This window comes from Schistocerca gregaria, chromosome 10, assembly GCF_023897955.1.
Source record: "Schistocerca gregaria isolate iqSchGreg1 chromosome 10, iqSchGreg1.2, whole genome shotgun sequence".
NCBI classification, from domain to species: domain Eukaryota; kingdom Metazoa; phylum Arthropoda; class Insecta; order Orthoptera; family Acrididae; genus Schistocerca; species Schistocerca gregaria.
Window position 1 is genome coordinate 203,578,294 of NC_064929.1, and position 15,659 is coordinate 203,593,952.

A 15,659-nucleotide genomic window follows, 5' to 3' on the forward strand; every position below is an offset into this window, starting at 1 on the left:
CTTTCATTTCTTTGCCCCAATCCATATTCACCTACTACGTTTCCTTCTCTCCCTTTTCCTACTACCGAACTCCAGTCACCCATGACTATTAAATTTTCGTCACCCTTCACTATCTGAATAATTTCTTTTATTTCATCATACATTTCTTCAATTTCTTCGTCATCTGCAGAGCCAGTTGGCATATAAACTTGTACTACTGTAGTAGGTGTGAGCTTTGTATCTATCTTGGCCACAATGATGTGTTCACTATGCTGTTTGTAGTAGCGTACCCGCATTTCTATTTTCCTATTCATTATTAAACCTACTCCTGCATTACCCTATTTGATTTTGTGTTTATAACCCTGTAGTCACCTGACCAGAAGTCTTGTTCCTCCTGCCACCAAACTTCACTAATTCCCACTATATCTAACTTTAACATATCCATTTCCCTTTTTAAATTTTCTAACCTACCTGCCCAATTAAGGGATCTGACATTCCACACTCCGATCTGTAGAACACCAGTTTTCTTTCTCCTCATAACAACATCCTCTTGAGTAGGCCCCGCCCGGAGATCCGAATGGGGGACTATTTTATCTCCGGAATATTTTACCCAAGAGGACGCCATCGTCATTTAATCATACAGTAAAGCTGCATGCCCTCGGGAAAAAATTACGGCCGTAGTTTCCCCTTGCTTTCAGCCGTTCGCAGTACCAGCACAGCCAGGTTGTTTTGGTTAGTGTTACAAGGCCAGATCAGTCGATCATAGAGACTGTTGCCCCTGCAACTACTGAAAAGACTGCTGCCCTTCTTTAGGAACCACACGTTTGTCTGACCTCTCAACAGATACCCTTCGGTTGTGGTTGCACCTACGGTACGGCTATCTGTATTGCTGGGGCACACAAACCCCCCCACCAACGGCAAGGTCCATGGTTCATGGGTGGTGGGGGGGTGGGTGGGGGGGGGGACTAACTTACACCTTATGGTTTACACTAGTTGACAACAACAAGAACCCAGCATCCACAGTGCCAGCCACAATGTACCGATGCATTACAACAGCAGCTTAATGTGGTGACCACCAACGTTGTTACACACATTGCACCTCTGAAGCACATTCTGGTACACTTTCTCCATCCCACCTGGTGTCTCTTCAATGTCTTATGTAGCGGCCAGAACTTGGGCCAGCAGATCTTCATCTGTCTCTACAGGTGTCTCAGATATTAGGCTCTTCATATGACCCCACAAGAAGTAGTCCATAGTGGTTAAATCCAGCAATTGTGGTGGCCATGCAGTTGGACTACCACAGCCTATCCCTCTTTCACCATACAGTCTGTTGAGATGTTTCTGGACAGCCAGTGAAAAGTGAGGTGGTGCTCCATCATGCTGAAACCACATTTCCTGATGGGCATTCAGTGGCACAGCTTCCAAGAATGGGTCCATTATGTGTTGTAGGAAGACTAAGTATGCGGGACCCATCAGCCCTGCCTCCTCACACTGAAGGTACCCGTTTCTCGTAACCATTGTGTAACTTGGGCAAACAGTTTGTGCGATGGAGTGTGATGGTGTGGAAAACGTTTGTGATACAGCCTACTAGCAGCTCTTCCACTACCTCCAGCTTCGCCACATGCAAGGAGCATGTCTGTGTATTCCGCAAATGTGTCCTGCACCAAGTTTCCTCTATCGGTGACGCACAGGTATTGACTCCGTCTCACAGCAAAGTGGACAATAAGTGACATCTGGGGATCGTTTGACATAGTACACTTCATCGTGTCTACCATGTTGCATACCAGGACAGGCAACTCTGAGACGTTTCTGTTACCCTAGGCAGACATTGACGAGGTACACATCTGAATTGAAACTGTCATAGAACAGAAATGATGAGATTCCTGACATGGAATCCTATTCAAAATGTTCTGTACTCACTACCCTCTACAAGTCCTAGTTTGTAATGGGAATTTCCTACCACCCTGTATATGGGACATCAGACAACTACTCCATCGTCATCCACAAACACCATTAACTGTCCCTTCACTAAATGACTAAGTGCATCAGGCATGGAAATTCATCCCACTACCTGACACCTGACAACACAATGTGAGCAGCTTTGCACACCTGAATTCAACATTCTGCTGGTTACATAGGTCATTGTTGTTGTTGTTGTTGTTGTTGTGGTCTTCAGTCCTGAGACTGGTTTGATGCAGCTCTCCTTGCTACTCTATCCTGTGCAAGCTTCTTCATCTCCCAGTACCTACTGCAACCTACATCCTTCTGAATTTGCTTAGCGTAGTCATCTCCTAGTCTGCCTCTACGATTTTTACCCTCCACGCTGCCCTCCAATACTAAATTGGTGATCCCTTGATGCCTCAAAACATGCCCTACCAACCGATCCCTTCTTCTGGTCAAGTTGTGCCACAAACTCCTCGTCTCCCCAATCCTATTCAATACTTCCTCATTAGTTATGTGATCTACCCATCTAATATTCAGCATTCTTCTGTAGCACCACATTTCGAAAGCTTTTATTCTCTTCTTGTCCAAACTATTTATCGTCCATATTTCGCCTATTTCATACATCTTGCTCACCAGATGGTAGAGTTTTGTCAGGACTGGCTCTCCTAAGCCCGTCAGTAGTTCCAATGGAATGCTGTCTACTCCGGGGGCCTTGTTCAACTCAGGTCTCTCAGTGCTCTGTCAAACTCTTCACGCAGTAACGTATCTCCCATTTCATCTTCATCTACATCCTCTTCCATTTCCATAATATTGTCCTCAAGTACATCACCCTTGTATAGACCCTCTATATACTACTTCCACCTTCCTGCTTTCCCTTCTTTGCTTAGAACTGGGTTTCCATCTGAGCTCTTGATGTTCATACAAGTGGTTCTCTTATCTCCAAGAGTACCAGTATTTCACATTTCCAATGGCTTATCTCATGCTTACATTAACCTGTGACCTTTGCAATGTTAATCCATTCAATATGTTACCTAGACAGATGTATTCCCAAAATTTCATTGCTTTGCATAAATAATTTTTAGTGTTGCATCTTTTTTCTGTCAGTGTATATATTCCTCCTGTCAAAACGTTATGTGGATTATTCTTCTCCTCCTCCTCCTTCTCCTCCTCCTCCTCCTCCTCCTATCCCATCACTCACTCACTCACTCGCTCATTCATTCTCCCTCTCTCCCTTCTTTTTTTTCAGCTTTATGCTCCAAATTAGATAGGAGGGTATACTGGATGAGCTGGAATGACTGGGAAAGACTATGTTGCAAACAGTGTGTTGCTCAGTAAGTTTTATTGACAGCTGTTATACACTGGAAGACTGAGCTCGGCATCTACTGGCGGCGCCTGCCGTGCTGTCCCCTTCTCCTGGTGGCAGAACCGCGGCGGCGGCTGCTGCTGAAGCTGACCAAGCTGACGGTACGGTTACCCAGCGGCTGCAGGGGCCGACGGTTCGAGGTCAACAGGCTGCCGTCCTCCGTCTTTAGGGTGTGGAAGGCAGCCACCTGTCGGCATCAGAATGCACCCAGTATGCTGTGGCCACAGTGAGTCAACGACAGTTCCTGTACACTGCGGTATCAAACTGCACATTGTACAACACTCATTTGAATGAACAAAGCAATTCCATATTTTAATGAAAAACACAGTCAATTAAATCATATATAGGGCATGTATAATAACAAATATAAAAAAAGCTAATAAAATGTAATAAAATTAAGTCAGGTGATGTGGACACAATTAGATTAGGAAATGAGGCAGTAGAAGTACTCAACAAGTTTTGCTATTTGGGCAGTATAATGTAATAATGTGCAGGTAAGCTACAAAAACAGCATAGTGAACGCACTATTGTGGCCAAGATAGACACGAAGTCCATGCCTACCACAGAAGTACAAGTTTATATGCCGACTAGCTCCTCAGATGATGAAGTGATTGAAGAAATGTATGAGGGGGTAAAAGAAATTTTCAGATAGTGAAGGGAGATGAAAATTTAATAGTCATAGGGGACTGGAAATCAATTGTAGGAATACAAAGAGAAGGAAAAGTAGTATGTGACTATGGAATGGGGGTAAGGAATGAAAGATGAAGCTGCCTGGTAGAATTTTGCACAGAGCATAACTTAATCATAGCTAACACTTGGTTTGATGAAAGAAATTTGTGTAAGTGGAAGAGGCCTGGAGACAGTGGAAGGTTTCAGATAGATTATATAAGGGTAAGACAGAGACTGAAAAAACAGTTTTTAAATTGTAAGGAATTTCCAGGGTCAGATGTGGACTCTTACCACAATCTACTGGTTATGAACTGTAGACTAAAACTGAAGAAACTGCAAAAGGTGGAAATTGAAGGAGATGGGACCTGGATAAACTGAAAGAACCAGAGGTTGTAGAGAGATTCAGAGAGAGCATTAGCAAAAAATTGACAAGAATGGGGGAAAGAAATACAGTAGAAGAAGAATGGGTAGCTTTGAGAAATAAAAGAGTGAAGGGAGCAGAGGATCAAGGGCTAGTAGAAATCCTTGGGTAACAAAAGGAATAATGAATTTAATTGATGTAAGGAGAAAATACAAAAATTCAGTAAATGAAGCAGGCAAAAAGGAATACAAATATCTCAAAAATGAGATCGACAGGAAGTGCAAATGGTTAAGCAAGGATGGCAAGAGGACAAATGTAATGATGTGGACAAATTTAAGGATGTAGAGACATATATCACTAGGGGTAAGATAGATACTGCCAACAGGAAAATTAAAGCGACCTTGTATGAATATCAAGAGCTCAGATGGAAACCCGGCTCTGAGCAAAGAAGGGAAAGCAGAAAGGTGGGAGGAGTATATAGAGGGTCTATACAAGGGCAATGTACTTGAGGACAATATTATGGAAACGGGAGAGGATGTGGATGAAGATGAAATGGGAGATATGATACTGCGTGAAGAGTTTGACACAGCACTAAAAGACCTAAGGTGAAACAAGGACCCGGGAGTAGACAACATTCCATTAGAACTACTGACAGCCTTGGGAGAGCCAATCCTGACAAAACTCTACCATCTGGTGAGCAAGATGTGTGAGACAAAGTACCCTCAGATTTCAAGAAGAATATAATAATTCCAATCTCAAAGAAAGCAGGTGTTGACAGGTGTGAAAATTAGCGAACTATAAGTTTAATAAGTCACGGCTGCAAAATACTAACACAGATTCTTTACAGACAAATGGAAAAAATGGTAGAAGCTGACCTTGGGGAAGATCAGTTTGGGTTCCGTAGAAATATTGGCAATACTGACCCTATGACTTATTTTAGAAGATAGATTAAGGAAAGGCAAACCTACATTTCTATCATTTGTAGACTTAGAGAAAGCTTTTGACAATGTTGACTGGAATACTCTCTTTCAAATTCTGAAGGTGGCAGGGGTAAAATATAGGGAGCAAAAGGCTATTTACAATTTGTACAGAAACCAGATGGCAGTTGTGAGAGTCGAGGGGCATGAAATGGAAGCAGTGGTTGGAAAGGGAGTGAGACAGGGTTGTAGCTTATCCCCGATGTTACTCAATCTGTATATTGAGCAAGCAGTAAAGGAAACAAAAGAAAAATTTGGAGTAGGTATTAAAATCCATGGAGAAGAAATGAAAACTTTGAGGTTCACCGATGACATTGTAATTTTGTCAGAGACGGCAAAGGACTTGGAAGAACAGTTGAACGGAATGGACTGTGTCTTGAAAGGAGGATATAAGATGAACATCAACAAAAGCAAAACGAGGATAATGGAATGTAGTCGAATTAAGTCGGGTGATGCTGAGGGAATTAGATTAGGAAATGAGAGGCTTACAGTGGTAAATGAGTTTTGCTATTTGGGGAGCAAAATAACTGATGATGGTCAAAGTAGAGAGGATATAAAATGTAGACTGACAATGGCAAGGAAAGCGTTTCTGAAGAAGAGAAATTTGTTAACATCGAGTATAGATTTAAGTGTCAGGAAGTCATTTCTGAAAGTATTTGTATGGAGTGTAGCCCTGTATAGAAGTGAAACATGGACGATAAATAGTTTGGACAAGAAGAGAATAGAAGCTTTCGAAATGTGGTGCCACAGAAGAATGCTAAAGATTAGATGGGTAGATCACATAACTAATGAGGAGATATTGATACAGAATTGGAGAGAAAAGAAGTTTGTTGCACAACTTGACTAGAAGAAGGGATCGGTTGGTAGGACATATTCTGAGGCATCAAGGGATCACAAAATTAGCATTGGAGGGCAGTGTGAAGGGTAAAAATCATAGAGGGAGACCAAGAGATGAATACACTAAGCAGATTCAGAAGGTTGTAGGTTGCAGTAAGTACTGGGAGTTGAAGAAGCTTGTACAGGATAGAGTAGCATGGAGAGCTGCATCCAACCAGTCTCGGGACTGAAGACCACAACAACAACAACAACAAATGTTGTCATCACTAGAACTTTGTGAATGTTGAATTCATCATTGTAGATAAAGTTCGTAAGTTAAAATTTTGGCCATACAAAAATTGCTGATAACTGACAATAATCATTTATATGAACGTGGATGTGAGATGAAAGGGCATTTGCTTCATGATCCAGGGTAACTGCAAAGACCTCAAGTTCGTATCAATGGTGTGTTACATTTGTATCAATTACTAACTCTGTTTGTGAAATTTGGATGCTGTCTTCTTGTTCAAAGTGTCAAATGATTACACATTTGCGCGAAATGAAAAATGGTATTTCTCGCTCCGTTTTTTGTCCTGTAACATATACTTTTGGTCGACTATGGACAACAAAGAAACCTACCAAATAAGTATTTTATTTTTGCGATTGAGTATATTCGTTTTGTGAAAACTCAAACATCTTTTCATTAGGTTGCTTTCTTGTCTATTTGTTTGGTACAGATTTTGCAATTTAAACTGAACCCTACCAGTGCTTTCTTATGACTTGAGTGATTTTGTTACAGGAAATTGAGAAAATATTTCTCTAAACAGTTATAATACCTTTTATTATTATGAACTTGTGTTTCTACATTTAATGATGGAAATTACACTTCACCTGTATCCTTACTTAATGTGAAAATATCATGATGTTAGGAGATATTACTTTGAGATCATAGATATATTTTACAGCTACAAAAAATTATCTGTGGTATGAGTATGAAATATTTTTCTTTCTGACTCAAAATAAATTGAATATTCTTTTAATTCTGAAATATTACTAAGTCATGCTGTCCTGTCCGCACCTGGTAGCTGAATGGTCAGTGGAACGCAATGACACACCTAACGCTCCAGGTTCAATTCCCAGCTGGGTCGGAGATTTTCTCCGCTCAGAGACTGGGTGCTGTTTATCCTTATCATCATTTCACCCCCATCGATGCAAATGTCACCAAAGTAGTGTCAACTCGAGAGACTTCCAGCAGGCGAACGGTATACCCGACAGTAGGCGCTAGTCATACGGCATTTCCATTTACTTAGTTATGCTTAAGGCACAGCGAATGCAAGCTTCTGCTAGTGTGGTTTTAGGTAAAGATAAATTTTCAACAACCAAAGATAACCATGCTGTGTTAACAAAATCTGACTTCGTATGTAACATTAAAATGCAGGTTGTTCAGACTATGCAATATGAAAGAAAACTAATTTTAATCTATTTTTGGAATTAAATTGAAATACCACATGAGCTTCCATCCATACAAGGACTGGCCACATTTCTGTAAATGGTAAGCAGAGGAAAAGATTTCCATTCCAAAACAAGACTAAAATTTAAAAATTAAATGCTGATAATTATTATTTAATGTTAATTAACTTACATGAATAGGCAACAACCCTCTATACATCGAATGGCATACAGAACTAGATTGCAAGAAAAGACAAGGGCTGAGCAACAAGATCAAAAACACAAGCGATAAGAGAGAGATAAAGTGATGTCTTTACTTTATATTGTAGTTCATGAGATCTTTATATCACCAAGAAATCTAAATTTTCAATTCACTGCTTGTGGTAGACATACTTTGTTAAGTGTATATGACTTCTTTTACCACTAGTTAGACGTGTCACAAATAGATTTTAAAGTAACTTGATCAGCATAGCTCAGAACTGAATTATAATGCAATATTAACTCACTTTCATGTCTGGTGTGTGGTGGAGGGTACTTCGTGAACCGCTATCGCTTTTCCGATGAGCTAAGATACTTAAAACATTCAACATAGCTCAGAACTGGATTAAAATGCAATATTAACTTGCTTTCTTCTCTGGTATGTGGCGAAGTATTCTTTGCTTACCACTATCATTTCTCTATAGGTTAAATACTTGAATCTATCAACATAGTGCAGAAGTCAATGATAGTGTAATGTTAACCCGATTTCGTGTCTGGTACATGGCAGAGAGTACATTGTACAGTACCGCCATTTCCCACATTTTCTGTTCTACTTGCGAATGTTTTGTTGAAAGAATGATTACTGGTAAAGCCCCTGTATGAGCTTGTCATTCTCTAATTTTTACGTTCAAGGTCTTTTCATGAGGTAATAGTAGGAGGGAGCATTGACTTGGTTGACCGAGGTGAAGAGAAAACTGAAATAATACCGAAATTTACTACATATTTCTGTTGTAATCTCATCAAAATGTCTCAAATCGATTGAAAAATTTGGTGCACACAAGACTAAAACGCAGAAAATAATTACTTTTTTTTAAAAAAAGTTTTTTTATATAATACGCTCCTAAAATGGACTAAAAAGTATAAAATAGTTTCTCCTAGCCCCACACTGATTACTAACATCCATACAGATACTTCTAAAAATCTGTGGTTGTAAATTTTTAAAAGCTGTGAAAATATTTGTAGAATTTCAAATGAAAAACGTGGGGTACATGCAATACATAATTAATACATGAAAGAGTTATAGTAAGTAGGTGAACTGTTCATGTGCCCTGCCATTTTTAATATGTTTTTTAACGTTATTTTATTCTACATATATTTTTATAGGTCCTACAAATTCACAAGCACAAATTTTCAGGACTATCTGTATGGGGTTAGGAATATGTATGGGTCTAGAAGAAATTATTTAATACTTTTTTGTCAATTTTAAAAATGTGGTACACTATGAATTTTTTATGTAAATATTATTATTCTAAGTCCACTGCACTGTTGCAGTTACATAATTGGCTGCAGATAGGAGGACATATTAGTTTCCTGGATACACCTATGATTGTTTCATCTGGTCAGTTGCTGCATTTATAAAATATAGAATGAAAACAAAAGAAAAATTACAGAAAAATGAGCAGAATTTGAAAGTAACAATTTAATACTACCAATAAATATTTATGAAGATGTCGCCTGCAAATAATGGTACCCATTCGATGACAAACGAAGTTATCACATGCGAAACATGATATGTGATATACTTAATTGGTAATATTTGATAGATCCACGAGAAACTGACAAGTGGCAGCTCATCTCTAATTTTAGATTCTCACTAATGACACCTTCATTAAGATGTGCTTGAATAAACAGTGGTAACTGCCAAAATATGGCAACCAGTAGTAGCATCCATGCCAGAAAACTGCTCTTAGGGATGATGCTGTAAACCTGAGGGTAACTGTGACTCGAATAAAGATTCTGAATATATTCCTGCGGGTGCATGGCCTTCAGAAGTTGTTGCTAATCACTTAAGCACTGAAGTTGTTGCTAATCACTTAAGCAAGTAAGCAGTGTTGAATTGTGTCCCTTACTACAGATTACTTGAATTTAAGTGACAGAGTGATGGCAGAAATGTTACGGGCCATCCTTAACATTGTGTACATGCTATAGTAAGATGCTAGCTAATCGTTATTTTATAATGTGCAGAATCACAGATTAATTTTTAACGTTGTATTACTTTATTGTTGCAAATGTCAGTGATGCAGATATTAATATCACAAAGTGGAACAATTCCAACTTCTAAATTTGTATATTTGAGAGTTTTGAGAATAACGCTTTGTTAACTTGCCCAGCAAGTGAACAGTGGTAAGTCAATGTCAATTGCACTGAATTTGTAAGTAAATAATGTTAAGCAACCACTGACACATTTTTAAGAAGAAAAATTTGGGTAGATTTTACCATTACAAAAATACATTGTTACATTAAATATTTGAAAACAAAGACCAATCTGAATTTAAAAATAATCGTGGATGTACTTAAAATATCTTCTCTACGAGATTTCATTGAAACTTTCACGCACAATTTCTGAAAAAGTCGTTATTCTAGAAATATTTGAAAACAGAGACCCATCTGAATTAAAAGAAACACAAGGGATGTGCTTGAAATATCTTTTTTATGAGATCTGAGGGAAACTTTAATGCACAGTTTCTGAAAACAACCATCTTGCCCCTCATCACTTGTCTAGCCGAGTTCTTCATATAAAAATTGAAACATTAGCTACGGAAAGTGAAATATGCAAATGCATCATAATATGTATTAATCATGGTTTTGTGTTCTTCAATTGGCGAATCTTGGTCTGTTACATTGCAACATGAACAGCAACCTTCCCAATATACACTTCCTGGGGTCGTCACATCTGAAGTAACTTCTGCTTATGCTGATGACCCTCCATCCAAGACATTATAATATTACAAATTTTGTTTGATACCCATGTTCCCAACCATATAATCGTATCATGGTACACTGTACGTTACATAGAATGGTGCAATACTACCTGCTCGCTGGAGATGGGGACGTGCTGGCGGAAGATGATCCAGGTGACAGCCTCATCACAGGGCGGTGTCGTCAGTGATCCAGGGTACGTGTAGTACAGGTGCCTGTCATTGGGTAGAAGTGATTCGAGGGCCAGCCCGGTGTCCAGGTTGGTCACATCACCATAATTCTGGATGCGCTGCAGTGCCCACACAACTGGAGGCAGAACTGGGTTGCCGTTTTCGTTGTGCTGCAAAACCAGTGTGCGTGTCAGAAAGGTCAGGTCCCACCAACCGTGCCTACAATTGGAGATCTCTGTCGAATGTGTGTTCACCTAACATATGACAGGTAGTCACAAAGTCTTAATTCTAAGAAGGTAAAATTTTCTATGAAGTTTGTCCAGTAAATAATGCTACACACTTTTTTTCTGAAAGCCGGATGGTTTTATTCACCATTTAAGTACACCACTTTTTCTCCCAATTCTTTCAGTTGCGCTGCCATCCCTCCACAGACATTAAGGCACTTCATTGAGAGCGTTCCCAACAAAAGATGGACAAACTGAAATTGATGTCCACTCAGAGCTGTCCGGATACTTTTGATGAGATTGTGTAGATGTGTCATGCAACTGATTTGGGAACTATAATAGCAGTGAGCACAATACAAACACTAATCATGAAAAAAAAAAAAAAAAACAGAACACCTTGAATGACTGGAATTAGGACTTCATATTCAGGACATGTACATTAGTATGTTCTGTAGAAATGATTAACATTTGAACCATGTCAGCCTGCAGGTTCAAGGTCAACATAGATATCTTGACGCAACACCACCTATCGGTAAGTCTGCCTACGGCTCTCATTGTCACTGTAAACCAAAGATAATGGATCAATGTGAGTTGAGCAGACATGCAGGATGCCTTGCAGACATATGTGCGAACCGTACTGTCAAATCAGTGCCTTTCAAAGAGGGTGCATTATTGTCATGAGAGTTTGTGATGCATGCATCCAGTTGGTTGGTTGGTTTGGGGAGTGAAGGGACTAAACTGCTGGGTTATCAGTCCCATCCATCTGGGAAATTGGGAAAACTGCTACTCAAGAGGGATGAAGTGTTTCGGCAGTGCAACAGGTGTGTGCAAAATGGTTCATGGAAGGCCATAGGACATGGCAAGATGGGTCAAGTCGCACCAACCTGATCCCCGCCGGCCCTCTCCCTCCCCCACACACATGCTCTCACACCCTCACACCCGCACGCACGCACGCACGCACGCACACACACACACACACACACACACACACACACACACGCAAGCGCGCACGCGCGCGCGCGCGCGCGCGCGCACGCGCGCACGCGCGCAAAAAGACCAACTTCTCATCCAAATGACGTTGCAGAACAGATCTGCATCCTCCTCGGCCCTGTTGCAACACGGATGAAAATCCATCACCTTTTATTATGGCATGGCTTAAGTGTGCGTCGTCCATTTCTCCGTATATCTTTGACGAATGTGCCAAAAGATGGTGTACGGCAATGGTGTGTGGAATGACATCACTGGGGATAGGAATAACGTCCGATAGAGTTTTCGAACTAATCCAGATTATGGTTTTTTGGAAAAGATGGCCGCTTTTTGTTTCACCACAGACAGGGGGAGCGACATCATAGCGACTGGATTCGCACAAGTCATGCAGCTCCAACTCAATGCCTCGTGGTGTGGGATGCTATGGGGTACAGCAACAAATCACAGTTGCTTCGTGTCCAGGGCACTGTGCCAGAGTGGGCTACATGAATGACATCCTGCGACCCGTAACCATAGTCTTTCTGCACAACACACCAGACACCATCACATGTTGCAGCACTAACACATGTATTCTTAGTGTCACAGGATGTCAGTCTTCTATACTGGCTGGCCGGATCACCAGACTTATCGCCACTAGAGAATGTGTGGGATATGATGAAATGAAGGGTTCAGCACTGTGACCCAGTGCTGACCACCACAGATGAATTTTGAAACCAGGTGAATGCAGCATTGAATGCTATACCACAGGACGCCATTTACACCTTATGCACACTGATGCCATCGTGCACGGAATGAATTATCAGGGCCCATGGCAGACAATGTGCATACTAGGCAACAGAACACATGCTAAACCGCTAAACCGACGTGACTGAAATGCTGATCATTTCTGCAGAACATACTAATGTACATGTCCTTCGAATATGAATGTTCCATCTCAGGTCGTTCAAAGTGCCCTGGTTTTTTTTCCCCCCCTCCTGAATACGATTGGACATAGGCTTCTGTTGCCAGCGACGATCTTATTAAATATTATGCTTATCCATTATGGATATTTTAGAACCCATGACTGTTAATTGAATGTAAATACATAAAACTGCAATCAGTTTGTAATAGTTGTTTATTATTCCATGAACCAGTTTTCGAACCTTTTCAGGTTCATCTTCAGATGATTTTCTGGAACTTACATCACCCCTGCTAGCATAAAAATATCTGTACCGCTGTATCATCTAATGAAATGCTAAAATTGCTAAAAATAGTTTTAAAAAAAAACGATGTTTCGGCCGACCTCTAGCGGCCGTCCTCACGGCAAAGTTTCCGTGGACAGTCGCTGCAACATCACCGAAACTTCAGCTTGTTTTGGTATCTTACAAGTAAACTGCCCACCTCGGTTTTTTAAAGAATCTAACATCCATGTGTAAAACTTCATGTCTTCCAAACTATGTATCATACAAAGACATAACTTTGCAGCTACATTCAGGAGTATTTTGGATACTGTCCTCAAAATGTGTTGTGAATAAAGCTAGTAGTAAAGAAGTAATAAATAAAAACTGTAAGTATGCTGCTGAAATTTCAGTCCATGAACACCAATAATGTACTAAGCGATGAATTTTTGTTTTGTTTTGCTGGTACTGTCAGCGAGGAAAAGGTACAGAAAGGTTTGAAGTTATGTGTAAAGTTTGTTGGAAGCCTCTAACTTCTCTCATTTTCAAATACTAGGTGCATATAGTCTGAGTATTCTGCTTGTGAGTTCCTGGACCAAAAATTTCCATAGCAATGGATAGCATGTGAAGAACCAACTAGGTGGCCACAGCTGCCACTAGATGAGACAAAAGAAAATGGTAGAGCCCATCAAGAAAGCAGAGATGGACTCCACCACTTTCTTTTGGATCATGTAGTGGATTGCTTCGATTCTGTGGCTCAGTTTCAAAATGCACGAGGACTCCAGATTTGTCCCTGTGATCAAGCAAAATATTGATATTATACGCCTTTAATAATACAATATCGCTAGTTAGTATTTTTCGTCGTCTTTCCTAGGTGTCTGTGTAATTCAGACTACAAACTCTTAGAAAAACTCAAGTTTTATGGAATTTATGATGGCTTTACATGCAACCACTGTGAATCATGCTTCACAAAGAGTGCAAAAAGCTGTGATGAATAATTCAAACAGTGTTGGAAGTGCAGAAAATTTTCATGTGTGGGGAAGAAATCACAAAGGGTATTCCACAAGGATTAGTTTAGTATCCACTCCTATTCCCAACATATGTGAATGACCCTCAACTTAGCATTCAGCAAGCACTTTTTGCAGATGATTACTAGTGGTATAGTATCTCTAGTTAGAGAGGAAGCAACAAAAGAGATTGTTATTGACGTTGAGTGATTCCCTGAAAATGGGCTCTCTCTAAATTTTGAGCAAAACACACTGTATTCAGTTCTGAACAACAAATTGTCAAGCCAACTGCTGATGTATACATAAACAGGAGCCAGTAAATATGGCAGAATGCTCCAGAGTTTTGGGACTATATATTAATGAAAACTTGAGCTGGAAGTTCTTTCGTTTTCTTATTATTGCCTTTGTCTCATAAAGTAAGTAACTCAATATTGTTACTAATTCTGCGTTCATATCTTCAGGATTAGCAGAAATGTCTACCTCAGAGTTAAGCCAAACACTTTCATTATGTTTAATCCATTTCTCAAGTGTTACCTCTTCGTGTGCTGTCTCTTTCTGGTTTACTTAAATTCTTTAACAATTTATAAGCAAAATCTTGTCTCCCATATACATGATGTTCTGCACCACTCAGGAATTTTTGTTGGCTGTTTCTGAGTGATCTTCTTGTTATAGATATTGCAATATTTCTAGGAGCTATATAACGTTGTCTGTCTTGACCTGTTTCCTTTCTTTGTCCATTTCACACCCTATTTTCGTATCCCACAGGTTTTTTTTCTTTTTTGTCGTTCTATACTCTCAAATCTTCCTTTCGTTTCCAGATGATTTGTTTGCAAATACCTTTTACTCTTCTCTTTGCATGTAGTTCTTTCTTCCCTCTGTTCTTCATTAATTTCCTTCTTTCTTCTTTGCTGACAGAGGTCTGCTATTGCGGTTTCCTTTAACAGTGTAATTCTATAACTTCCTTCATCTTCTTTTCTAGTGCTAATTTGTTTCTAACGTTTTGACCATCTAGTTCTCAGAAAAAGTTTGGACATCAGTAGGTAATGGTCGCTGTACATACACATCCTCAGCATACTCTTACGTCATTCACTAGAAATGGTCTTTTTCTATTCACATAACCAGAGCCTCTATCACTCCAGATGTATCGGTAATTGTGAATGACTCTTTTCTTGTAGCACGTATTAGTTACCTTCAAGGCATTATATGTGCAAAATTCTCGTCCTTATTGTTAATTCTGGCTTCTCTGAAATATCCTACAATGCCCTCGATAGGAAATTTCCCTACTCGGGCATTCCAGTTTCCACAAAAGTCTAGTCTATCTGTTTTATTAATCTCTTTGGTATCAGGTTGTAGTTTCTAGTAGAATTTCTCCTTTTCATCTTTTCCGCCTTCTTGTGGACTATAAACCCTTAATATCGTCATATGTCCTCGAGGTATTTTAAAATGAACTGAAGTATAGAAATAGCAAAGGAAGGCTAATTTGGAATCTAGCGGAATTAAATCATGGGATATTGAGGGGAACAATATTAGGAAGTGAGACACTACAAGTGGTAGATGAGTTTTACTATTTGGGCTGCAGAAGAAGTGATGATGATAAC

General features: G+C 39.8%; 1 protein-coding gene across 1 annotated transcript in view; it reads right to left on the reverse strand.

The window, feature by feature from the left end:
* Positions 1-3,245: 3,245 nt before the first annotated feature.
* LOC126293648 (carbonic anhydrase 1-like) overlaps positions 3,246-15,659 on the reverse strand; it is a 111,645-nt gene continuing 99,231 nt past the window's right edge. Inside the window, exons 6-7 of the mRNA XM_049986927.1 lie at positions 10,629-10,856; positions 3,246-3,473 (exon numbers count right to left, since the gene is read on the reverse strand). Coding sequence (XP_049842884.1) covers positions 3,303-3,473; positions 10,629-10,856 — 399 coding nt within the window. The 3' untranslated portion in view covers positions 3,246-3,302. The remainder of the gene's footprint in view (positions 3,474-10,628; positions 10,857-15,659) is intronic.